The sequence below is a fragment of the Chlorocebus sabaeus genome, chromosome 8 (genome assembly GCF_047675955.1).
Source record: "Chlorocebus sabaeus isolate Y175 chromosome 8, mChlSab1.0.hap1, whole genome shotgun sequence".
NCBI lineage: Eukaryota > Metazoa > Chordata > Mammalia > Primates > Cercopithecidae > Chlorocebus > Chlorocebus sabaeus.
The window spans coordinates 37,700,039-37,726,049 of NC_132911.1; the positions used below are offsets into that span (position 1 = coordinate 37,700,039).

The following is a 26,011-nucleotide window of genomic DNA, read 5'->3' on the forward strand; positions in this document are numbered from 1 at the left end:
TCTTATTTGTCAAGCAAGACTTCCTCCTCCACTAAGAGCCACAAAGTTGAGTCTTTGCCAAGAAATCCTGCACACCTCAGACACCAGATATCTCACCCCACCCTGGTTGAAAAGGAGAAAGTCATCTTTGGTATGAAAACATCCTGAGAAATAAAACCTGGGCTCCCGGAGAAAAGAGAGCAGCACAGACCAGGTCCAATTCACAGGGAACACCCATATGTGGAAATCCACTGAGTTCCTCCTTGGGGCAGATGGAATTTTATAACTCTAGGGCCCCTGAACCAAGACAACGCATTGCGCACTACATCACAAGCACGCAAAACATCTGTGATTTCCCGGGTATCCCATAAATCAGCCTGGACGATGGTCTTGGCTCACAGAGTTTAAATAGAAACTCACAAAATGATCTAAAGATTTCCATCGAAATTTTCTTTACATAGGAAACCTGCCTGATAGGATTCATAAAAATGGAAATAAGAGAAAAATGTATCAACAGGCTCAAATTTGTAACTCCAGTTTTACTTTAAGAGGATAATACAGATATTTGTAGCTGGGGAAGGGGAGTGGGAAGGTAGAGGTTGTGGAAAGGCTGGGAAACATCAGAATATATTTATAACACAAGACATTTGACCAAATAAGCAATGCTTTGTGCCTCCAGACACATGCACACGCGCACACACACACACACACTACGGTAAGGCACTGAACAAAACTGGTTCCTGATGACCACAGGACCTTATGAATCCACCACTGGCTTATAGCATGGAGGGGACAAATGCCCCCTGCCCTGAACCTGGCCACAGCCAGCCCATCCCCCTGTGGGCACTCTGTCCAAGTCCTGTCGGGAGCGCGGCTTTGCTACTCAACGGCAACTGGATTTCAAGAGTTTCAGGAAGGGTGGGGGAGCAAGATATCAAAGGCTTAAGTTTGCTCCCCTTCGTCCAGACGGACTTTTCATTTTTTGTTTGATGAAGATTAGGAAGAAAAGGGCGAGGATTAGGCCTAATTTACTGCCTCTGTCAAAAGCCAGTGCAGAGTGGAAGGGAAGGGAGTAAGTGGATTATTAAAAGAAAACAAACGGAGAGAAAGGGGGCCAAGGATGAACTGCATTCAGTGATATTTATTAATCTGATTGCAAAAGGAAAAGAAGCGATCTGTTCTAATGGTTCACCTTCTTATGAACCCTGGAGCTCCCAAAACCCTGACGAAGTCCTTCTGACACGGCTGTGAGGTAGATCAGAGCCACTCCATGGCTAAAGTGAGAGAGGCCAGTGCTTCAGAGCCGTAATACGGGAATCAGAGACAAAACTCCAAATCTTGGTCTTTTCTACCCTGCTGCTCTCAGCCTGGGCCACAGAGCCTGGAGAATGCTAAGGTCTCATAGGGTTTGGGTGGCAGAAGGAATGGAACCGGGGGTGCTCTCTTTGCCCTAAGCACTCACTGACTGCACAAGCAAGCCAGGTGACGGGTGCCCCTACCAAAGCCAGCCGGCTGCTCCAGGGCAGCTGGGCACTACCACTGAGGGAGGAGTGAAGTTCAAGGCTGGGATTTAGAAAACATCTCTCAGACAGAATGAGAGGATGGTGAAAATCCACTGAGTAAGGACCCCTCCTTGGGTCGCATAGCCCAGTCCTCAGGTTCTGGAGGGTAGAGCGTCACAGCCCAGGAATCCCACGGGACTCATTCTGAACAGAGGCCAGAGGCTTTCCACAGGTTCTGATCAACGGAGTGTTGCTTCTTGTCCTTCAGGCCTAAGAAACTCCCCAAGAAGCCCTGGAAAAAAAAAAAAAGGGAGATAATAGACCCTGGGGTGAAGGCAGGAACAGGTGCACTGAGGGGAATGCCAGAGATCAGGGACCCTGGAACACATATTTAATTACACAAAAACGCCAGGGCACCACCCAGCCACACACGACCTGCCCCACCCCTACTCCAACCCAGCCCAGGGAGCGGGAGGGCACACATCTGCACTCACAGGCTCCTCGCTCACAGCTGTGCTTCATACCGGAAGTGGATTCTCACCTCCACAGCCAGCAAACCTTTGAGAAAACCCAGAACCGAAGCCGAGGGCTTCGGGGAAGGGGGTGGCGCTAGCCCTGCCTTCAAGTCCAAGCCAGGTCTAGTGATGGCAGGAAATCGGGGGAGTGGGGCAAAGAACTAAGCTGGAAAACCAAAACTAGAGCCCACCCGGCACCCTGGCTCAGGCCTGTAATCCTAACGCTTTGGAAGGCTGAGACAGAAGGATCATTTGAGGCCAGAAGTTCAAGACAAGCCTGGGCGACATAGCAAGACCCCCTCTCTACAAGAAATTTTAAAATAGCTGGGATTAGTTGGGCTCGCTTGTAGTCCCAGCTACTCAGTAGGCTGAGATGGGAGGATCGCTTGAGCCCAGGAGCCCAGTGAGCTAAAATCGCGCCACTGCATTCCAGCGTGGGCGACAGAGACTGGAGACCCTGTCTCTATTTAAAAAAAAAAAAAAAAAAAAAAAATCCCTAGAGCCGACCAGGCAGGGCGAGAGTCCTCGGGACGCCGCGGCGCTTTCCGGTGGCGCTCCTCGGGTCCTTGGGTGAGGAACGACCGCCTGCTCGCCCTCTTTTGCTTCTACCCTAGTGACGGGATCCGCAAAGTAAAGGACCACGGGTCCCATTTTGGTTCGCTACTCCTCGTTCCCTCTTCTCTCCAAGCAAAACCATCCCAGCTCCCACCTTCTCCTAGTAAACTCCACGCTCAAAAAGTTGACCCACGGAGACATCGCATGCTTCCCGACCCTGAGCCGCCGGTCCCTCTGCCCCGGTTACCTACCTGTCGAGCCACTGGCAAAGCCTGGGCTGCGCGGGGCTGGTCCGGGCCTCAAGGGCGCCCGAGGGGACGAGGCCGGGCGGTCGGCGGCGCAGGGCTCCCGAGGCAGGCGACCGCCGCAGTGGCACAGAAGACGGCGGAAGGCACTGCGAAAGTCCGGGCTACGGCAGTAGATGAGCGGGTTGAAGGCAGAATTGGCATAACCCAGCCAGTTCAGGGCAAGGAAAGCCGGGTCCGGGACGAGAGAGGGGCCCCCGAGGGCGCGCAGCACGTTGGCCAGAAAGAAGGGCAACCAGCAGAGAGTGAAGGTGCCCATGATGAGACCCAAGGTGCACAGGGCCCGGTGTTCCCGGAGAGGCAGGAGGCGCGCGGGCCGCCGGCCCCAGGCGGGCACCCCTTCAGGCGGAGCGCACGTCCCAGCCGGGGCCGGGGCCAGAGAGTTCGACAGCGCGGGCGAGGACTCCTCCGGCGGAAAGCGGCCGAGCTCCCAGCGCAGCAAGCGCAGCTGGCGCGTAGCCACCACGAAAACCCGCGCGTAGACGAAGAGCATCACGAGAAGAGGAAGGTAGAAGGAGACGGAGGAGGACAGCAGCACATAGGGCATGTTGGAGGCGAAGGCACAGCAGCGCGGGTTGGAGTGGCAGCGCTGCGCCTCGGCGTCGGCCCCTACACGCCACCACTGGCTCATGATGGGCGCAAACGACACTGCGGCCGACACGACCCACACCAGGACCACGGCTGCCCTGGCGCGGCGCTTGGTGACCAGTGCGCCGTAACGCAGCGGGTTGGTCACAGCCAGGTAGCGGTCCACGGCCAGGGCGCACAGAGTTTCGATGCTGGCGGTCACACACAGCACGTCCACCGAGGTCCACAGCTCGCAGCCAGTGGCACCTAACGGCCAGTGGCCAGTCAGCACCAACGTGGCCGCCGGCGGCACCACCAGGAGTCCCATCACCAGGTCGGCTGCGGCCAGCGAAGTCACGAACACGTTGGTCATGGTCTGGAGCCTCGGCGTCCGAGTGATGGCCACGATGACCAGCAGATTGCCTCCCACGGTGGCCAGCACCGCCAGCGCCAGCAGCGCCCCGGCCAGGGCCGCCGCCCAAGGCACCCCTGGCAGCCCACTGGTGTTGGCGGTATTGGGCGCCAGGGTGGGGACGTCCGGCCACGGGACTAGAGAGCTGTTCCCATGAGGCCACGGAGCCATCCCCGGGTCGCGCGTGGGGCGGGAGGGAAAGAAGGAAGGAGGGGGTCTCCCAAATCACCTGGCTCAGGGGAGGGGGCAGCGAGGCGTGAGAGCGACTTCCCCAGCCTGGGCCATCTTCCCTAGCTGTCCCAACCAGAGCTCTCAGCCTCCCCCCACCCCTACTCCCTCAGTGCCACCGCTCTTGGGGGAGGAGTGGCGGCGCTTAAAGGGGCAGAGGCCGGTAGTCTGGAGGGGCCTCTGGAGCGGAATTGGAGAGTGGGGAGGATGGGCGATGGGATGCTCCACGTTTCCTTTAGCTAAATCTGGAGGAAGGGACGCCCTGGCTCCGCTGCCACGATCTGTCCACTCCTGCCGTGGCCAGGCTCCTGGACTCAGCACAGCACTCCCTGGGCACTGGCTTCCTGGAGCCCTGCACCTCCTTTCCCAGAAAGTCCCACAGCAACACAGGGGAAGGAGAGAGGAGAGCGCGCCCATCCCCACCCTTTACAAAGGCAAAGGATTCACAGGAGCCCCTTATCCACTTGGGTGCCCGCCCCTAAGGTATTTTAAATTAAGTAATAGGGCTCAGCCAGATGTCCTGTCCCAAGACCTCAGCTTGGTGTGATCTGTCCCCTTTCCCTTCTATTTGAATTACCTTCTCTTTCCTTCCAGCTTTGTTTTTGTTTTCTTTTTAAATATTTTCAGGTACTGAGGAAATTCACCATATTTCAGGACTCTCTCTCTCTGTCTGTCTCTGGAGGGTAAGTCTCTCTCTCTCTCTCTCTCTGGAGGGTAGATCTCTCTCTTTCTTTCCCAGGCTGGCTTTGAACGCCTGGGCTCAAGTCACCCTCCTGTCCCAGCCTCCTGAATAGTTGGAATTGCAGGCATGAACCACTAGCAGGCTCAGGAGTCTTTTTCATTGCTAGCTCTGGATTTGCATTTGGATTTAGCACTATGTAGTCTGGGATGCTGAAGAATTTCAATTTCTCCATTTTCCCCACTCTGCACTGCCCCCTCCATGCACCTTTCCACCTAGAGATTTTCTAGATAGCCCCTTCTCTTAAAATCCTTCTGTTATAAAGACATATTAAAAATGGATGAATCAACAGGTGGGCATGGTGGTTCACACCTGTAATCCCAGCACTTTGGGAGGCCAAGACGGGCAGATCACCTGAGGTCAGGAGTTCGAGACCAGCCTGACCAACATGGAGAAACCCTGTCTCTACTAAAAAAATAATTTAAAAAAATTAGCCGGGCATGGTGGTGCATTCCTGTAATCCCAGCTACTTGAGAGGCTGAGGCAGGAGAATCGTTTGAACCTGGGAGGGAGAAGTTGCAGTGAGCCGAGATCACACCATGGCACTCCAGCCTGGGCAACAAGAGCAAAACTCCGTCTTGAAAAAAAAAAAAAAAAAAAAAAGGATGAATCAAGAGACTGAGAGGAGAGGATTGCTTGAACCCAGGAGTTCAAGGTTACAGTGAGCCATGATCATGCTACTGCACTCCAGCTTGGAACAGCAAGAAGGAAGACCCTATTTTTTCAAAAAAATGGGTAAATGGGTGACTGGGTATGAGGCATGTCCACCATCCCCCTCAGCTATACACAACTCTTCCATTGCCATCTCCCCAATGGTAAGTGTTCGCTCCACTTCCTTTAGGATTTTTTTTTTTTTAACATGAAATTTTGCTCTTGTTGCCCAGGCTGGAGTGCACTGGCGCAATCTCAGCTCACTGCAACCTCCACTTCCCAGGTTCAAGCAATTTTTCTGCCTTACCCTCCCAAGCCTCCCAGCCTCCTGAGTAGCTGGGGTGAGCATGTGCCACCACGCCCAGCTAATTTTTGTATTTTTAGTAGAGACGGTGTTTCACCATATTGGCCAGGCTGGTCTCAAACTTCTGACTTCAGGTGATCCACCCGTCTTGGCCTCCCAAAGTGCTGGGATTACAGGCATGAGCCACCATGTCCGGCCTTCCTTAAGGATTTCATTCATTAACTTTTAAAAACTAGAAGGTGTTGAGGAATTCATGCATTCATCTTTGAGTGTGTGAGGTGGCGGGCCTGGTGTTTCAAAGCCTCTGAAGTCTCTTAGGTGGGTCCACCAAAGGCTTCCCTCATCTGAAGAAACCAGAAGCCTCTTTCCCTCTGCCTTCCCTCACGCAAGGCTTCCTTTTTCCAGCCCAAGCTCTCCCAATCTCTACACCAGTTCCTCTCAGATTGCGTGTGGGGAGGGGGTGCTGGAAAATAAAGCCCCCGGGTTCAAGTGGAGGGGCAGGAAGATGCCACACCTTATTAGGGCCTATCAGGACCTGATTCTTGAGCTGTCACACTTCCTCCTCTGAAACAATGGGACAAAGGGGGAAAAATTATCATGGAAAATGCCTCCAGGGCTATGCCCTGGCAGGTCTCTGAACAGCTCTATATTTCGAAAGAACACTTTATAGTCACTGGTATGAACAATCCCTCTGGGAGGCTGAGCCAGGGGCTGGGAGTTAGGAAGATTGCAAGGGAATTCAGAACCTAAAATTATCCCCAAGAAAAAGAACCAGTCTTATGTCCCAGGGATTCAGCTGCTCACCCATGAGCAGGGTTTGTCTTGGGCTCCCAAGCAAGTGACTTCCATGCCCATGAAGAACCCCAAGCAGGCCTTTGGATCCATGGAAATCCATGGGGGTGAAGGTGAAGAGGCAACCTCTGGCCCCTTCCATCTCTTACTGCCCCCACTCGTCATGACAGAATGGTGCAGGTCCCACTGGGCCTGGAGTCTTGGCTGTGGCTTCCTGTTGACCATCAAGGCGGTCACTCCCAAGTAGGGTTTTGCAACACCCCAGAGTGGTGTTGCCAGTTATCTCAAAGGGGTATCATAAGATTCCCAAAAAGTAATCTCTAAAATCAATGCATGCCATTCAGCAATTTTTCTCCAGGACATCAGCATTGGAGGGGGAAGGGAAAGGGGTGCCAGGAAGTGAAGCAACCTCAAAGGAAGTCAATGCCTTAGGGGTGACTTTGTAATTTGAAAGAAGTATGTAAAATGTTTAACATTTTCAAAAAAGACAGGGTTTCTCAAACCACCTGAGTGTGCCTGAGTTTGGGGAATAATTAGGCCAATAATCAAATGACACTGTAAGAAGAGAAATTTCTGACTCCGGTTAGGGAAGGTTTTATGAGCAAATACAGCAACGTTGAGACACCTGACTTCTTCCTCCTCCGCCAACCCATCACTGCTCTCATTCCTCAGTCTGGTTTTCCCCTGCCCAAGCAGATGGCAGGGGGAAGGGCTCCCTTTTTTGTCACTTTAGTCTATAGACTGTTGGCTCTTTTTTGTGATTTTGTGTTTTTTTTTTAACCTAATTTTTTTGAATAGATTATATGTGCACATTATTTAACCATCAAAATACACCAAATGCATATAATAGAGACTTGTCTTCATCTCAGTTTTCATCTCCCTAGCAGGTAACTACCATTAGTCTCTGGTTTATCCCTCAGCTAATATTTTATATAGATACAAGTCAATACAAATATATATATTCTTTTATCTTTTCTTTTCTATACAAATAGCAGTCTGATATACCCACTGTTCTGCACCTTGCTTATTTCAACTTGACCATGTATCTGTGATCCTTCCAGATAGATATACAAAAGTGTCTCATTTCCTTTTTCTTTCTTTATTTTATTTTATTGTATTGAGACAGAGTCTTGCTTCATCACCCAGGCTGGAGTGCAGTGGCACGATCTCGGCTCACTGCAACCTCCACTTCCCACGTTCAAGCAATTCTTCTCCCTCAGCCTCCCAAGCAGCTGGGACTACCGGTGCGTGCCACCATACCTGGCTAACTTTCGTAGTTTTAGTAGAGGCGGGGTTTTGCAACATTGGCCAGGCTGGTCTCAAACTCCTGACTCTGGTGATCCACCCGCCTGGGACTCCCAAAGTGCTAGGATTACAGGTATGAGCCACCGCGCCCAGGCAAAAGCGTCTCATTTTCAGTATCCCATTGTATGGTTATATGATTGTCTATGAAACCAGTCAGCTGCTGATAGACATCGAGCTTACTTCTTATCTTTACTAACAGATGGTGTTTCAACGAATAACTTAAAGACACATGTCATTTCATCTGTATGTGAGTATATTCTACAAATAGGTTTTGCTATGTTATAAGGGCTATGCATTTGCAAATTTGAAAGACACTGCCAAATGGTCCTCCCCTGGGGATGTGCCCAATTATACTCTCACCATCATTTTTGATGGTCAGCAGAGGGGTGGAGACAAGTGGCCTACTGCTCAGAGAAGTCGTCCTAATGACTGATCTGAGGGGAATTAGTACTGCCTGGACTGGAGAGGTCATCCAACTCGGGATAGAAGCACACATTGCCCAGAGAGAGCATGTGCTGGTCTTCAGCCCCCAGATGACCTTTGTTCTGTGCCCTTGGAAGCAGGCAGTGTCTGTGGGCCTCTGAATGCACTGATTTCAGGCCCCCAGGCTGCTGTTTACGTGTTGGTGCTCGGGGCTTATGTGCCAGGGAGAATAGTGCTCTGTGATTTAGAATATGTGTCTGGCAGAGCCAGAAGTGGCAGCAGCCGCCTGATGGGCAGAAGTTCTAACAGCAGGGAAGTGTACTCTCTCCGGTGAACATCATGATTGGGTGCATGTATGCGTGTGTCTGTGTGTGTTCATGTGACGTGGAATAAAGAAGCCAAAAAGAGTTCAGGTGATCATAGCCTTGAACCCTAAGACTGTATGCATAGCGGGTGGTTCTATTCTAACATCTATAATCCACCCCTCTTGCTTTAAAGTTCTTGGAATGTGTAAAAACTAAATGGAAGTTTTTGCTACCCCTTTACCCTGTCTCTCCTCTCCATTGCCCACAGCAACCATCCATTCATTTTTGTGAAATCATGTGTGTATATGTGGCCTCTGAGCAGCTCGTTTGGTGTTTGCTGTTTCTCCTTTCATCACAAATAGTCTAGGGGCATAGGGTGGAGGTGGCAGAGCATAAGCACTAAAAGCGATCTTAACGATCAAATCCAGTACCAACATTTTACAGAATTGAAAACCTGAGGCCCAGGCTGGGTGCAGTGGCTCACGCCTGTAATCCCAGCACTTTGGGAGGCTGAGGCAGGAAGATTACTTGAACTCAGGAGTTCGAGACCAGCTTGGCCAACATGGTGAAACTCTGTCTCTAGAAAACTATAAATATTAGCCAGGCGTGGTGGTGGGCACCTATAATCCCAGCTACTCAGGAGGTGGGGGTTTGAGAATTGCTTGAATCCGGGAGGCAGAGGATGCAGTGAGCAGAGATCAGGCCACTGCACTCCAGCCTAGGTGGCAGAGCGAGACTCTGACTCAAAAAGAAAAGAAAAGAAAAGAAAAGAAAACCTGAGGTCCAGAGAGGAAATGGAGGCTTGTGCATTATAATACAGTAAAGGTGTGTTTCTTTCTTTCTTTTTTTTTTCATCTTGTGGAAAGTGTGCAGTAAAGGTTCATTTCTAACAGATACGCAGGCATCCAAGGAGCTGGTCCCTTTTCCAGAACAACTCCCTTCACTCCCAGCCAGGCTGTGACTGGTGCCACCTTCCAGTCTGTCCTCTCCAGCCCCCACCATGGCAATGGCCCACCATCTAACTATAGGGCAGAGAGATAAAAATTATCAGAGGGCGGAGAGGTAAAAACTATCAGAACTGAAAAGAAGCCCCTAAGCTAAGACTTTCTTGTATTCTCTAACAGCCAACTCTGCACACACCTGATTTATTTCCCAAGGTCAGATCCAGAGGACTTGAAGGGAAGACAGAGAAGGAATCTCGTTTATGGGGAAACTAAAGGCATTCTGGTGCCTTAGGGCTGGCCTGGAATGAAAGCCTTATGCTGGGGAGACGGGACAGGGAGGGTGTTCTAGCAGTACTTTCTCTTTTAGCTCCTGGTCATAAATGGAAGAAGGGATCAATAAATGTTTCTTTCTCTCCTGAGGTAGGAAAAGAAATCCTTCTTCCAGTTTCTGAATAATCATTGAACTTTTGCAAGTGGCAGGAAGGAAGGAAGGAAGGAAGGAAGGAAGGAAGGAAGGAAGGAAGGAAGGAAGGAAGGAAGGTCATTGAGATCCCTGACTATTGGAGAAGCTGCTCCCCAGAAGCTCCTCCCCAGAAAGGTCACAGGTCCCACCTACAACTCAGGCCCAAATGCTTAGGCTTCCGTCCAGGAGGTAGGAGAGGGATCAAGCCAGAGTGGGGAAGAGAAAGCAGTGACGCAGGAATTTTTTCTTTTCCTTTGAGACAGAGTTTCACTCTTGTTGCCCAGTCTGGAGTGCAATGGTGCCATCTCGGCTCACTGCAACCTCCGCCTTCCAGGTTCAAGCGATTCTCCTGCCTCAGCCTCCTTAGCTGGGATTACAGGCCCGTGCCACCACACCCGGCTAATTCTTGTATTTTCAGTAGAGTTGGGGTTTCACCATGTTGGTCAGGCTGGTCTCGAACTCCTGACCTCAGGTGATCCACCTGTCTTGGCCTCCCAAAGTGCTGGGATTACAGGCGTGAGCCACCACGCCCAGCCGATGCAGGATTTTTCTCAGTCACTTTGCCAACCAGGGAGACCTCCAGGTGGGCAACAATCCCCCTCCCCATCACTGCCCCGTGCTATAGATTGCACCTGCAATCGGCGGTTCCCAAGCTCCTGTCCTGCGTCCGAGAAGAATGAGGTTATGCTGACAATGGGTGGAGAAGGATTTTGTTGAGCCATGGAACAGCTCTCAGCAGAGAGGGGATGTGGAGGTGGGGCTCATCCCCCACCCCTGCAGTCAGGTGGTCTCTGTCTCAGTGTGGCTGGGTCTGGGGCTTTTTATGGACTCAAAATGGGGAGTGCGTGCTGATTGGTTTGTGAGTATGCAATAAAGGTTAAAGTGAAGACACCACACAAAGGTGGGCATGGACAGTGTAGAAAACCAATTAGGAAAGGGTAGGTGAATGTAAAATAGGTGAAGGGTGACGATCAATAAGAGGAAAGCACAAGACAGGTTCTCAGTCTGGTCCGTGGATTTGACTTGTAGCTTGGCTTTAAGGCTTTAAAATGTCTTCGGCTTGGAGGTAGGGTTTCACCAGGGACCTGCCCCTATCTGCCTAGGCATTTGTCTGCCTCCTGCCACTATCAGCAAGAGGGGTTGCCCACCAACCCAGTGATAAGTTTCTAGCATCGCCTTTCGAGTCACCCCTAGATGCTGCTTTGGCTGGCTTCTTTGCAGCCGCCCAGGCTGGAGTGTAGTGGTGTGATCTCAGCTCACTGCAACCTCTGCCTCCCAGGTTCAAGCGATTCCCCTGCCTATCTGGGACTACAGGCACATGCCACCATGCCCAACTAATACTTGTATTTTTAGTAGAGGCGGGGTTTCACCCTATTAGCCAGGCTGGTCTCGAACTGCTGACCACAGGTGATCTGCCCACCTCAGCCTCCCGAAGTGTATTTATTTATTTTATAGACAAGGTATTGCTCTGTCGCCCAGGCTAGAGTACAGTGGTTCAATCAGAGTTTACTGCAGCCTTGAACTCCAGGGCTCATGATCCTCCCTCCTTAGCTTCCTGAGTAGCTGGGGCTATAGGTACCCACCACCATCCCTACTACTTTCTTTTATTTTTTGTAGAGCTGGGGTCTCACTCTTTTGCCCAGGCTGGTCTTGAACTCCTGGCATCAAGTGATACTCCCACCTCAGTCTTCCGAAGTGCTGAGATTACAGGTGTGAGCCACCCACTTTCTTTGATAGAAGGAGGCAGCACAGAGGAGGGCAGATCCTCCATGCTGCTTGGTCCATGCTCTCCTCTTCCATCCTTCCCCAGGAGGGAAAGCTCAGACAAGGCTGGAACCTGTCTGCCTCCCAAAGAAGCTGATACTAGAGCTAAAACACACTCTGATCCCTTCCTTCCTATCAACCACATCTTTCCCCTGGGAAGCAAGTGCTGGGGAAAGAGCAGCTGGTGCTGGAAGGGAAAGAAGACAGTACAGTGAGGATGGCTCCTCCCCAGTGGGGAAGCCAGTGTTGGGTTTTATCAAATGCCTCTAAATAAGAAAGGAGTGAGGAGCTTTCCTGGCTGCAAAGAGGAGGGAAGCGGAGCCCCCCGTGCCCTGGCACATGGCTGAGGGCCCCTCAAGAAAGCATCAAGAAAATGGTCAGGATCCAGCTGCCAGTGGGAGAGGGTGTTGCGGGAGAAAAGTGAGTGTTTCCTGTTTTTGAAGAAGTCATGGATAGAAAAAATGCTTTTTTTTTTTGTTTTCAATCCCAAGAGGTGGCAGAGCATCTTGCTTTCCAGTCAGGATCGCATTCGTTTCCCCGCTGTGATAAATTGAAAATGGGCCTGCCGGGCGTGGTGGCTCATGCCTCTAATCCCAGCACTTTGGGAGACTGAGGCAGAAGATCACAAGGCCAGGAGTTTGAGACCAGCCTGGCCAACATAGGGAAACCCCGTCTCTACTAAAAATACAGAAAAAATTAGCTAGGCGTGGGGGTGGGCGCCTGTAATCCCAGCTACTCTGGAGGCTGAGGCAGAAGAATCGCTGGAACCCGGGAGGCAGAGCTTGCAGCGAACTGAGATTGCACCACTGCACTCCAGTCTGGGCAACAGTGTGAGACTCCACCTCAAGAAAGACGAGAAGAGGAGAAAAGAGAAAAGAAAAGAAAGAACAGAGGAAGAGAAAAGAAAAGAAAAGAAAAGAAGAAAATGAAAAAGAAAAGAAAAAGAAAATGGGCCAAGCGTGGTGACTCATGCCTGCAATCTCAGCACTTTGGGAGGCCAAGTAGAGAAGATCACTTGAGACCAAGAGTTTGAGACCAGCCTGGACAACATAACAAGACCCCACCTCTGCAAAGAAATATAAAATAAATAGCCAGGCCCAGTGGCATGCACCTGTAATCCTAGCTACCTGGGAGGCTGAAATGGGAGGATTGCTTGGGCCCAGGAGTTGTAGGTTACAGTGAGCTATGATGGCACTGTTGCACTCCAGCCTGGGCGAAAGAGTGAGACCCTGTCGCTAAAGGAAATAAATAGAGGAGGAGGAGAAGCCACTCAGTTTAAGTCATCACAGGACCATCTGGCTGGTAGGGCTGCAGCACTGTGGGGCATCCTGCCTTTCCTCCACTCACCCCCTCACACTTTTTCCAAGCCCCTACCTGTCCTTGGCCAGTCCCCACCTTACACGCACTGATGGAGAGATGACTAAGACCCAGTCCCTGCCCCTGGGTAGGGAGCTCCCAGCCCCACAGAGAAAGCTGAGTTTTTACTTTGTTCCCCCAAAAGAGTCCTCCCAGCCCTGCGGGAGAGGCAGCTTTCGGCATAGACATTGGGTAGGGTGGCTTTATCCCATCATAGAAAGGAGACCGAAAGCAAGTAAAGACATCTCCTGTGTAGACCAAGCTGACATCTTTTTTTTGTTGTTGTTGTTTTGAGACAGTTTCATTCTGTTGCCCACACCGGAGTGCAGTGGTGCGGCCTCAGCTCACTGCAGCCTCCACTTCCTGGGTTCAGGCGATTCTCCTGCCTCAGCCCCCAGAGTAGCTGGGATCACAGATGCCCACCAACACGCCTGGCTAATTTTTCTATTTTTAGTAGAACTAGGGTTTCACCATGTTGGCCAGGCTGGTCTCAAACTCCTGACCTCAAGTGATCTGACTGCCTCAGCCTCCCAACGTGTTGGAATTACAGGCGTCAGCCACCATGCCCCCTCCCAAGCTGATATCTTTGAGGATGACCTGCTGTACCTTTGACCCATCTCCACACCTTCCCGATGAGTGTCACAGCTCTTAAAAGTAGGATGAGTGTTACAGCTCTTAAAAGTAGCGGGAACCCAAAAAGAGAAGAGCATCTAAAATTTTTGTAAACAGCAAAAGAATACACCTTCCACGATGCACAAAGTAACTCCCGCAGGTCGCCACTCGCTGGCTAACTCGGGCAGCCGGCCTTTATTCCCTTATCTGGCCCCACCCACATCCTGCTGATTGGTCCATTTTACAGAGCGCTGATTGGTCTGTTTTACAGAGAGCTGATTGGACCATTTTGACAGGTGCTGATTGGTGCATTTATAATCCTTGAGCTGGACACAGAGTGCTGATTGGTGCATTTACAATCCTCTAGCTAGACATAAAAGTTCTTCAAATCACCACTAGGTTAGCTAGATACAGAGTACAGATTGGTGTATTTACAAGCCTTGAGCTAGACACAGGGCTCTGATTGGTGTATTTACAATCCTTCAGCTAGACACAGAGTGTGGCTAGACAGAAAAGTTCTCCAACTCCCCACTAGGTTAGCCAGATAGAGAGTACCAATTGGTGTATTTACAAACCTTGAGCTAGACACAGAGTGCTGATTGGTGTATTTACAAACCCTGAGCTAGACACAGAGTGCTGATTGGTGTATTTACAATCCTTGAGCTAGACAAAGAGTACCAGACGGAAAAGTTCTCCAAGTCCCCACTAGGTTGGCTAGATACAGAGTACCAATTGGTGTATTTACAAACCTTGAGCTAGACACAGAGTGCTGATTGGTGTATTTACAAACCCTGAGCTTGGTGTATTTACAATCCTTGAGCTAGACACAGAGTGCTAGACGGAAAAGTTCTCCAAGTCCCCACTAGGTTAGCTAGATACAGAGTACTGATTGGTGCATTTACAATCCTCTAGCTAGATATAAAAGTTCTCTAAGTCCCCGCTAGACTCAGGAGCCTAGGTGTCTTCAGCTAGTGGATCCCGCACCAGCGCTGCAAGTGGAGCTGCCTGCCAGTCCCCAGCCGCGCCTGCACTCCTCAGCCCTTGGGCAGTTGATGGGACGGGGCGCCACAGAGCAGGGGGCGGCACTCGTCCGGGAGGTTCGGGCCGCCTGGGAGCCCACCGTGGGGTTGGGGGGGAGCTCGGACATGGCGCGCTGCAGGTCCTGAGGCCTGGCGAGAACTCGAGCGCAATGCTGGCCCGCTGACACCTTCTGCAGGTGCTGGCCTGGGTGCTAAGACCCTCACTGCACTGGGCCTGCGGCGCCAGCCGGCCTCTCCATGTGCGGGGCCCTCCGAGCCCGCGCCCCTGCCGGCCGGAACTCGCGCGCTGGCCAGCGAGCTCCGTGCGCTGGCCCGGTTCCCGCCTGCGCTTGTTCCTCCACACCTCCCCACAAGCAGAGGGAGGCGGCTCTGGCCTCGGCCAGCCCAGAGAGGGACTTCCACAGTGCCGTGGCGTGCTGAAGGGCTTCTCAAGCGCTGCCAGAGTGGACGCTGAGGCCAAGGAGGCGCCAACGAGGGCTGCTAGCACGTTGCTGCCTCTCACTGGCAGTGGGAATTGACAAAGGTTATCCCTTTTCTTTTACAAATAGTAGTATTAAGATGTGGTGAGGACACTGGTTCCGGGTCACAAAGGAAATGGGATGATGAGGCCAGGAAGAAAGTCATTTCTCTTGGTCCTCCGGCCTGGAGCCTTTCTCCTTTGGCCTTGGCTGGCAGCTTGTTCTGCCTTCTCTGCTGGAGAGGGGTTTGGGGGAGAAGGAGAGGGGAGGAAGGTGGAGGTACACGTAGGGCTGCAGACTGAAAGCTAACACTGACCTCCACTTCCTGGAATGTGGATTGCGCCCTGATCCCCTGAAGGAGATGGAAGGGATCATAAAAATCAAGAAGCTGGGCACGGTGATGCACGCCTATAGTCCCAGCTACTCAGGAGCCTAAGGCAGGAGGATCACTTGAGCCCAGGAGTTTGAGTTTGCAGTAAGCTATGATTGTGCCACTGTACTCCAGCCAGAGTGACACAGTGAGACTCCAACTTAAAAATTTTTCAGTAAAAAAAAAAAAAAAAAAAGCTAAGTGTGTGACTCAGACTGGTAATCCCAGCACTTTGGGAGGCCTAGGCAGAAGGATCACTTGAGGCCAGGAGTTCAACACCAGCCTGGGCAACATAGTAAGACCTCATTTCTACAAAAAGTATATATATAGAGAGAAAACACATTGTTTTTTAATTAAAAAAAAAAAAAAGGCTGGGCACGGTGACTCATACCTGTAATCCCACCAACACTTTGGGAGGCCGAAGTGGGTGGATCACTTGAGGTCAGGAGTTCGAGACCAGCCTGGCCAACATAGTGAAACCCTGTCTCTACTAAAAATACAAAAATTGACCAGGCATGGTGGCATGCGCCTGTAATCCCATCTACTCAGGAGGCTGAGGCAGAGAGAATCGCTTGAACACGGGAGGCAGAGGTTGCAGTGAGCTGAGATTATGCCACTGCACTCCAGCCTGGGACCTGTCTCAAATAATAATAATAAGAAGAAAAAGAAGCAGAGTGGGGAGGCCAGGTGCAGTGGCTCACATCTATAATCCCAGCACTTTGGGAGGCTGGGGTGGGCAGATAACTTGAGGCCAGGAGTTCGAGACCAGGCTTGTCAACATGATGAAACCCCATCTCTACTAAAAATACAAAAATTAGCTGGATGTGGTGGCGCAGGCCTGTAATCCCAGCTACTTGGGAGGCTGAGGACAGATAATTGCTTAAACTCTGGAAGCAGAGGTTGCAGTGAGCTGAGATTGTGCCACTGCACTCCAGCTTGGGCAACAGAGCAACACTCCATCTCAAAAAAAAAAAAAAAATGCTGCTGGGCGCGGTCGCTCACGCCTGTAATCCCAGCACTTTGGGAGGCTGAGGCAGGCGGATCACTTGGGGTCAGGAGTTTGAGACCAGCCTGACCAGCATGGTGAAACCCTGTCTCTACTAAAAATGCAAAAATTAGCCAGGCATGGTGGCACACGTCTGTGGTCCTAGCTACTAGGGAGGCTGAGGTGGGAAAATCACTTGAACTCAGGAGGCAGAGGCTGCAGTGAGCCTAGACCACACCACTGCACTCCAGCCTGGGCAACAGAACAAGACTCCATCACTAAATAAATAAATAAATAAATAAATAAATAAATAAATAAATAAGACTTCTGGTGACTATAGTCCCAGCTACTCAGGAGGCTGAGGTATACCAAGCAGCAGTGAGCTATGATCGTGCCCATGCACTCCAGCCTGGGCAACAGAGCAAGACCTTGTGTCTAAAAAATAAAATAAATATATATTTTTGTTTTTTTTGAGGTGGAGTCTCACTTTGTCACCAAAGCTGGAGTGCAGTGGTGAAATCTCGGCTCACTGCGACCTCTGCCTCCTGGGTTCAAGCGATTCTCATGCCTCAGCCTCCTGAGTAGATGGGATTACAGGCATACGCCACCACTCCCAACTAATTTTTGTATTTTTAGTAGAGTCGGGGTTTCACCACGTTGGTCAGGCTGGTCTCGAACTCCTGACCCCAAGTGATCTGCCCGCCTTGGCCTCCCAAACTGCTGGGATTACAGGCATGAGCCACCGCGCCCGGCCAGAAGAATTTTGTACTGTTGTAATGTGTAATTTGATATTTCAGTGAGGCTGGACATGGTATCTCATGCCTATAATCATAGCACTTTGGGAGGGAGAGGTTCTGCCAGCTTGGGCAACATAGCAAGACCCTGTCTCTACAAAAAATACAGAAATTAGCCAGGGGTGGTGGTGCAGGCTTGTAATCCCCGTAATTTGGGAGGCTGAAGCAAGAGGATTGCTTGAGCCCAGGAGTTCAAGTTTGCAATGAGCTCTCATTATACCACTGCACTCCAGCCTGGGCAACAGAGCAAGGGCCTATCAGAAAAAAAAAAGCAAAGACTTCTGAAAGAGAATGTCCCCCAGTCAGCTACAACTTGGGTGACTGACTTTACAAGAACTTTCTTTAAGAAGAGTTTGTCCAAGGGGTAAGGACACAAGATGCTCTCCAAGAAAATGGGAGAAATTTCTTTTTGCACAGCCAAATGTGGGTGTATGGGAAAATGGGCACTTTGATAAGTGGCGGAGGAGAGAGAGTCCCTTTGAGAAGTTTGCCTAGGGTGATGTCTTCTGTGATAAGCAGAACCACTGAAATGCAATGGGTTAAACCAATATCTCTGCATGAAACTTTCAAACAAGGATGATTTTTTTATTTTTTTTTTTTATTTTTTTATTTTTTTTTTTTTGAGACGGAGTCTCGCTCTGTCGCCCAGGCTGGAGTGCAGTGGCGCAATCTCGGCTCACTGCAAGCTCCGCCTTCCGGGCTCACGCCATTCTCCTGCCTCAGCCTCCCAAGTAGCTGGGACTACAGGCGCCCGCCACTGCGCCCGGCTAATTTTTTTCTATTTTTTAGTAGAGACGGGGTTTCACCATGGTCTCGATCTCCTGACCTTGTGATCCGCCCGCCTCGGCCTCCCAAAGTGCTGGGATTACAGGCGTGAGCCACCGCGCCCGGCAATGATTTTTTTAAAGAAAATGAGGGGGAGGAACTTAAGGCTGGGTGTCCTAAAAGTTAGACTGACCAGTCATGACTGTGATTGCAGTTTAAAATAATAGACTCAGGAGGGTCAGAGCTGCGAAGTGTTTTGATAGTTGGAGGAGTCAGGGCTCTCCAGAAGAACAGAAACAATAGAACAGAACAAGTGGGGCATGGTGGCTCACACCTGTAATCCCAGCACTTTGGGAAACCAAGGCGGGTGGATCACTTGAGGTCAGGAGTTCAAGACCAGCCTGGGCAAGATGGTGAGGCCCCCATCTCTACAAAAAATACACAAATTAGCTGGGCATGGTGGTAGTGCCTGTGGTCCCAGCCACGCAGGAGACTGAGGCAGGAGAATCACTTGGGCCCAAGAGTTTGAGGCTCCATGAGCTGTGATTCCACTACTGTACTCCAGCCTCAGGGACAGAGTGAGACCCTGTCTCCAAAAAAAAAAACCAGAACGCACACACACATCTGTGTGTGTGTGACATTCCAGCCAGTGAAGATTATAATGTAGTGCAATGGTTGACTCCTGTGTTTGTGGTGATGGTGGTATAAACAAACCTACTGCACTGTCAATCCTGTAAAAGTAACACACCTACAATTATGTACAGTGCATAATACTTGATAATGATAATAAACAACTATGTTACTGGTTTATGTATTTATTTCTCCTGTTACTGTTATTTTAGAGCGTACTCCTATTTATGCATATATATGTGCATATATAAGATATATATGTGTGTGTATATATACATATATATATATATATATATTTTTTTTTTTTTTTTTGTAAAGAAGTTTCACTCTTGTTGCCCAAGCTGGAGTGCAATGGTGCTATCTCGGGTCACTGCAACCTCCACCTCCCGGGTTCAAGCGATTCACCCGTCTCCACCTCCTGAATAGCTGGGATTACAGGCATGTGCCACCACGCTTGGCTAATTTTTTTGCATTTTTAGTAGAGATAGGGTTTTACCATGTTGGTCAGTCTGGTTTTGAACTCCTAACCTCAGGTGATCCACCCACCTCAGCTTCCCAAAGTGCTGGGGTTACAGGCATGAGCCACTGTGCCTAGCCACACTTTTTTTTTTTTGAGACAGAGTCTCACTCTCTTACCCAGGCTGCAGTGCAGTGACAGGATCTCAGCTCACTGCAGCCTCTGCCTCCCAGGTTCAAGCTATTCTCCTGCCTCAGCCTCCCGAGTAGCCAGGATTACAGACGTGCACCACCACGCCTGACTAATTTTTGTATTTTTAGTAGAGACAGAGTTTCACCATGCTGGCCAGGCTGGTCTTGAACTCCTGACCTCAAGTGATCTGCCTGTCTTGGCCTCCCAAAGTGCTAGGATTACAGGTGTGAGCCACCGTGCCTGGCCTACTTATGTATATTTAAAAGTTAACTATAAAACAGTCTGAGGCAGGTCCTTCTGGTGGTACTGCAGAAGAAGGCATTGCTATCACAGGAGATGGTAGCTCCATGCATGTTATCGCTCCTAAAGACCTTCCAGTGGGATAAGATATGGAGGTGGAAGACAGCGATATTGAGGATCCTGACCCTGGGTAGGCCTAGACTAATGTGTGTGTTTGTGTCTTAGATTTAACAAAAAAGTTTAAAAACTTAAAAATAAAGGCTGGGCACGATGGCTCACGCCTATAATCCCAGCACTTTGAGAGGCTGAGGCAGGTGGATTGCCTGAGCTCAGGAGTTTGAGACCAGCCTGGGCAACATGGTGAAACCCCATCTCTACTAAAATACAAAAAATTAGCAGGGCTTGGTGGCGTGCACCTGTAATCCCAGCTACTCGGGAGGCTGAGGCAGAATTGCTTGAACCCAGGAGGAGAAGGTTACAGTGAGCCAAGATGGCACCACTGCACTCCAGCCTGGGCGACAGATCAAGACTCCATCTCAAAAAATAAATAAATAAATAAATAATAAAATAAAATATTTAAAAATAGAAAAAGCTGATAGAATAAGGATATAAAGAAAAAAATAATTTTGTACAGTGGGTTTGTGTTTTAAGCTAAGTGTTATTACAAAAGAGTCAACATTTTATAAAATTTTAAAGTTTATAAAGTCTTTTGGTTTTCAGCTTGGAGGAAGACACAGTGCAACTTTCTTCTGTTGTCCCAAATCCAGGTTCATCTGACACCAGCTGCCTAAGTTTAACCCCAGTGAGATCAAATTCATACACCTGGGGTGTACTGGGGGTGAAGTCAGTGCCACATCTGCACTGGCTCCCAAGATCAGCCCCCTAGGTCTGTCTCTAAAAAAATTGGTGATGACATTGTCAAGGCAATCGGTGACTGGAAGCGTATGAGGATTACAGTGAAACTGACCAGAACAGACAGGCCCAGATTGAGGGAGTACCTTCTGCCTCTGCCCTCATCATCAAAGCCCTCAAGAAACTGCCAAGAAGCAGAAAGAAACAAAAACGTTAAACACAGTGGAAATAACACTTTTGTTGTTGTTGAGACAGTCTCACTCTGTAGCCCAAGCTGGAGTGCAGTGCCGCAATCTTGGCTCACTGCAACCTCCGCCCCCCAGGCTCAAGTGGTTCTCATGCCTCAGCCTCCCTAGTAGCTGGGACTACAGGTTTGCCCCACCACACCTGGCTAATTTCTTTTATTTTTTAAAGTATAGATGAGGTTTCACCATGTTGCCCAGGGTGGTCACGAACTCCTGAGCCTGAGCTCAGGCAACCGATCCACCTCGGCCTCCCAAAGTGCTGGGATTACAGGCATGAGCCACCACACCTGGCCTGGAAATAACACTTTTGGATCGTCAGCATTGCCCAGGTGTCAGTCTTTAGCCAGAGCACTCTCTGGAACCGTTGAAGAGATTCTGGGGCCTGCCCAGTCTGTGGGCTGCAGCGTTGATGGCCGCCACCCTCATGACATCATAGATGACATTAACGGTGGTGCAGAGGAATGCTCAGCTAGTTAAGAACCACAAAGGACAATATTTTAATAAAGGATCATTGACAACCAAAAAAAAGTTTATAAAGTAAAAAAGTTACATTAAGCTAAATTTAATTTACTGAAGAAAGAAAAACATCTTTAATAAATTTAGTGTAGCCTAAGTGATCAGTGTTTATAAAGTCTACAGTAGTGTAATTTCCTCAGCCTTCACATTCACTCACCACTCACTGACTCACCCAGAGCAACTTCCAGTCCTGAAACCTCCATTTATGCTAAGTGCCCTATACAGGTGTACCATCTTTTAATCATTTATACTATATTTTTACTGTACCTTTTATAGATTTTGATGTGTTCCTTTTTAAGATTTATTTGGGGCCAGGTGCAGTGGCTCACACCTGTAATCCCAGCACTTTGGGAGGCTGAGGAGGGCAGATCATCTGAGGTCAGGAGTTTGAGACCAGCCTGGCCAACACGGCAAAATCCCATTTCTACTAAAAATACAAAAATTAGCGAGGTGTGGTGATGTGCACCTGTAATCCCAGCTACTCAGGAGTCTGAGACAGGAGAATCGCTTGAACCCAGGAGGTGGAGGTTGCAGTGAGCCGAGATCACGCCACTGCACTCCAGCCTGGGTGACAGAGCAAGACTGTCTCAAAAAAAAAAAAAAAAATTATTTGGGCCTGGCACAGTGGCTTACACCTGTAATCCTAGCACTTTGGGAGGCCGAGGTGGGTGGATCACTTGAGGTCAGGAGTTCAAGACTAGCCTGGCCAACGTAGTGAAATCCCATCTCTACTAAAAATACCAAAACTAGCCGGGTGTGGTAGTGTGCACCTGTAATCCCAGATACTCAGGAGGCTGAGGCAAGAGAATCACTTGAACCCAGGAGGCAGAGGTTGCAGTGAGTCACAATCACACTACTGCACTCCAGCCTCAGCAAAAGAGTGAAACTCCAACTAAAACAAAATTCAATTTAATTTTAAAATAAGATTTATTTGTTTATTTTTTTTGAGACAGAGTCTCACTCTGTTGCCCAGGCTGGAGTGCAGTGGCACAATCATGGCTCACTATAGCTTCAACATCTTGGGCTCAAGCGTTTCTCCCATCTTAGCCTCCAGAGTAGCTGGGACCACAGGTACACACTACTACATCCAGCTAATTTTTTAATTTTGTAGAGACAGGGTCTCTCCATGTTTTCCAGGCTGGTCTGGAACTCCTGGGCTCAAGTGATCCTCCTGCCTCAGCCTCCCAAAGTGCTGGGATTATAGGCATGAGCCTTTGTGCCCAGCCTAGATACATTTAAATACACAAATACCACTCTGTTACAACGGCCTACAGTATTTGGTACTGTAGCATCTGTACAGGTTTGTAGCCTAGGAGCTACAAAATAATATTTTAGCAACAATCTGGGCATCCCTTAGCCCAGTCAAATGGACATAAAATTAATCATCACAGGCCAGGCACAGTGGCTCACACCTGTAATCCCAGGAAGAATTGGAATTTGGGAGGCAGAGGTGGGCGGACCATGAAGTCAAGAGATCGAGACCATCCTGGCCACCATGGTGAAACCCCATCTCTACTAAAAATACAAAACTTAGCCTGGCGTGGTGGAACACGCCTGTAGTGCCAGCTACCCAGGAGGCTGAGGCAGGAGAATTGCTTGAACCCGGGAGGTGGAAGTTGCAGTGAACCGAGATTGTGACACTGCACTCCAGCCTGGGAAACAGAACAAGACTCTGTCTCCAAAAAAAAATAATAATAATTAACCATCTCACTAGATCATGTTGTTCAACACCCTATTTTTGTAGATTGAAGTTTAAAGGAACAATTGATTTATGCAATATCTTTTTTTTTAATAAAATTAAACGTAAAAAAAACTTTTTTTTTTTTTTTTCAGACAGGATCTCACTCCGGTTGCCTGGACTGGACTGGAGTGAAATGGGGCAATCTTGGCTCACTGCAGCCTCAACCTCCCCAGACCAGCTGATTCTCCCACCTCAGCCTCCCAAGTAGCTGGGATTACAAGCGCATGCCACTACACCTGGCAAATTTTTTGTATTTTTAGTAGTGATGGGGTTCCACTATGTTGCCCAGGCTGGTCTCAAACTCCTGGACTCAAGCAATCCATCTGGCTTTGCTTCCCAGAGTGCTGGGATTACAGGTGTGAGCCACAGCACACGGCCTGATTTATGCAAAATCTTACAGCACGTGTCTGGTCCCTAGGTTCTTGACTCTTAGATGAGATTCCTTTCTATGACACTGAGCTCCAGAACCAGAAAGCTGGACATTGAAAATATATCTATCTTTATTCCTTCTGGGTAGATTTGAGTTTATAAGAATATGTTTGACCAGGCACCTGTGATCCCAGATCTTTGGGGGGCCCAGGTTATAGGATCACTTTTGATCACCAAAAGTTTGAGACCAGTCTGGGCAACGTAGGGAGACTCCATCTCTACAAAAAAATTTAAAAATCTCCGAGGTGTGGTAGTGTATGCTGTAGTCCCATCTACTTGGGGGGCCAAGATAGAATCACTTGAGCCCCAGAGGTCAAGGCTGCAGTAAGCCATGATGGAGCCACTGTGCTCCAGCCTGGGCAACAGTGCAACACAAAGAGAGAGAGAGAGAGAAGCCAGGTGCGGTGGCTCATGCCTATAATCCCAGAACTTTGGGAGGCCAAGGCAGGTGGATCACCTGAGTTCAGAAGTTCGAGACTGGCCTGAACAACATGGTGAAACCCCACATCTACTAAAACTACAAAATTAGCCAGATGTGGTGGTGCATGCCTGTAATCTCAGCTACTTGGGAGGCTGAGGCAGGAGAATCACTTGAACCTGGGAGGTGGAGGTTGCAGTGAGCCAAGATCGCACCATTGCCCTCCAACCTGGGCAATGAGAGCAAAACTCCATCTCAAAAAAAAAAAAAAAGAAGGAAAGAAAGAGAGAGAGGGAGGGAGGGAGGGAGAGAGAGAGAAAGGGAGGGACAGAGGGGGAGGGAAGGAGGGAAAGAAGGAAGGAAAGGAAGAAAGAAAGAATATATTCCTCTTTAAACCGCTAGCATCCCTCTATGAAATAATGGGTGTAGGCAATGATCATCAATAGCTGCCAAAACCATCTAGATAAAGGCTGAAGGGGAGTTGTTTAATAATGAATACATCAGGCTGACAACACCCAAACCCCAATAATCAATTTTAAAACTACCAAAAGAGAGACAGCCATACTTTACATCCTGCTAATGTAATACAATAAAAGTGCATTGCACCTTGATTAAGAAAAAAAGAGGGCCAGGTGCGGTGGCTCACGCCTGTAATCCCAGCACTTTGTGAGGCCAAAGCAGGAGGATCACTTGAACTCAGTAGTTCGAAACAAGTTTGAATTATATAGTGAGAACCAATCTCAAAAAATAAAAATAAATAAACAGGGCCAGGGTGGTCGTTCATGCCTATAATCCTAGTACTTTGGGATGCTATGGCTAGTCTTGAACTTGAGCCTTACTTGAGTCCAGGAGTTCAAGACCAGTCTGGACAATATAGTGAGAAATTTTTTTTACAAAAGAATCAGCCAGTTCTGGTGGCATGCACTTGTAGTCTCAGCAACTTGGAGGCTGAAGTGGGAGAATCACTTGAGCCAGGGAAGCGGGGGTTGCAGTCAGCTGAGATCACACCACTGCACTCCAGTCTGAGAGACAGAGCAAGACTGTGTCTGGAAAAATAAAAATTAAAAAAAAGGAACAAAAAAGGCTTTATGTGTTAGCGATCTAGACTGCATAATTAAAGATGAAATGATGGGCTCACTGGGATTCTGTTTAAAATGATCCAATGATGGCCGGGCACAGTGGCTCATGCCTGTAATCCCAGTACTTTGGAAGGCCAAGGAGGGTGGATCACCTGAGGTCAGGAGTTCGAAACCATCCTGTCCAGCATGACCAAACCCCATCTCTACTAAAAATACAAGACTTAGCTGGGCATGGTGGCAGAGGCACCTGTAATCCCAGCCACTCAGGAGGCTGAGGCAGGAGAATTGTTTGAACCCGGGGGTGGAGGTTGCAGTGAGCCAAATTACACCACTGCACTCCAGCCTAGGCAACAGAGCAAGACTCCATCTCAAATAAATAAATAAAATGATCCAATGGATGTGTGGATGAAACAAGATTAACTGTATATTGATCATCATAGTAGTGGGATGATGAGTCCATGGGAGGGGAAATACTATTCTGTCTGCTTTTGTTTATATTTGAAATTCTCCATAATAAAAAGTAAAACCACAACCGCCAGTCGTTATGTTATTGCAACTGAGCTAAAAGGATGAGAGGTTTTTATTCACAGCCCAACAGCTTTATGTGGGAATATCCAGATGAGGGCAGTGCAGGAGTGCAGCCAGTTCCTCCAAGCTGGGCAGACAGAAAGCAGGATCCCTGGAGAAAGAGAAGAAGAAGCTGGTCCCTCTACCACAGATGTAAACATGGGCTTCAAAGCAGCTGTTTGCTGCTGACAGGCACATAGCTCCTCTCCTTCTTCCCACAGGGCTCCGAGAATGGGTTCATGTGTTTGGCCCCTTTTCACTTCTAAAGTTGTCCTCTGTTTATTTTGATTTACATTCACCTTCTATATAAACATACAACGTGGGCTCAAGGTTTTTTTTGTTTTGTTTTGTTTTTCTTTGAGAAAAAAGGTCTCACTTTGCCGACCAGGCTGGAGTACAGTGGTGCAATCATGATTCACTGCAGCCTTGACTTCCCCAGGCTCAGGTAATCCTCCCACTTCAGCCTTCAAAGTAGCTGGGACTACAGGCACTCACCACCACACCCTGCTAAT

At 49.2% G+C, this 26,011-nt stretch overlaps 1 protein-coding gene across 1 annotated transcript; it reads right to left on the reverse strand.

Annotated features, from left to right (window-relative positions):
• Positions 1-498: 498 nt before the first annotated feature.
• Positions 499-5,028, reverse strand: ADRB3 (adrenoceptor beta 3). The gene is made up of 2 exons (XM_007962181.3): positions 2,803-5,028; positions 499-1,773 (listed from the first exon to the last, which is right to left on the reverse strand). The coding sequence occupies exons 1-2, from the start codon at positions 4,004-4,006 to the stop codon at positions 1,721-1,723; spliced, it is 1,257 nt and encodes a 418-aa protein (XP_007960372.3). The 5' UTR covers positions 4,007-5,028; the 3' UTR covers positions 499-1,720.
• Positions 5,029-26,011: the final 20,983 nt, after the last annotated feature.

Coding starts and splice junctions, on each gene's coding strand:
- ADRB3 (XM_007962181.3), bottom strand. CDS start 4,006: ATGGCTCCGTGGCCTCATGGGAACAGCTCTCTAGTCCCGTGGCCGGAC. Junction 1,774..2,802: donor CTTTGCCAGTGGCTCGACAG/GTAGGTAACCGG, acceptor TTTTTTTTCCAG/GGCTTCTTGGGGAGTTTCTT.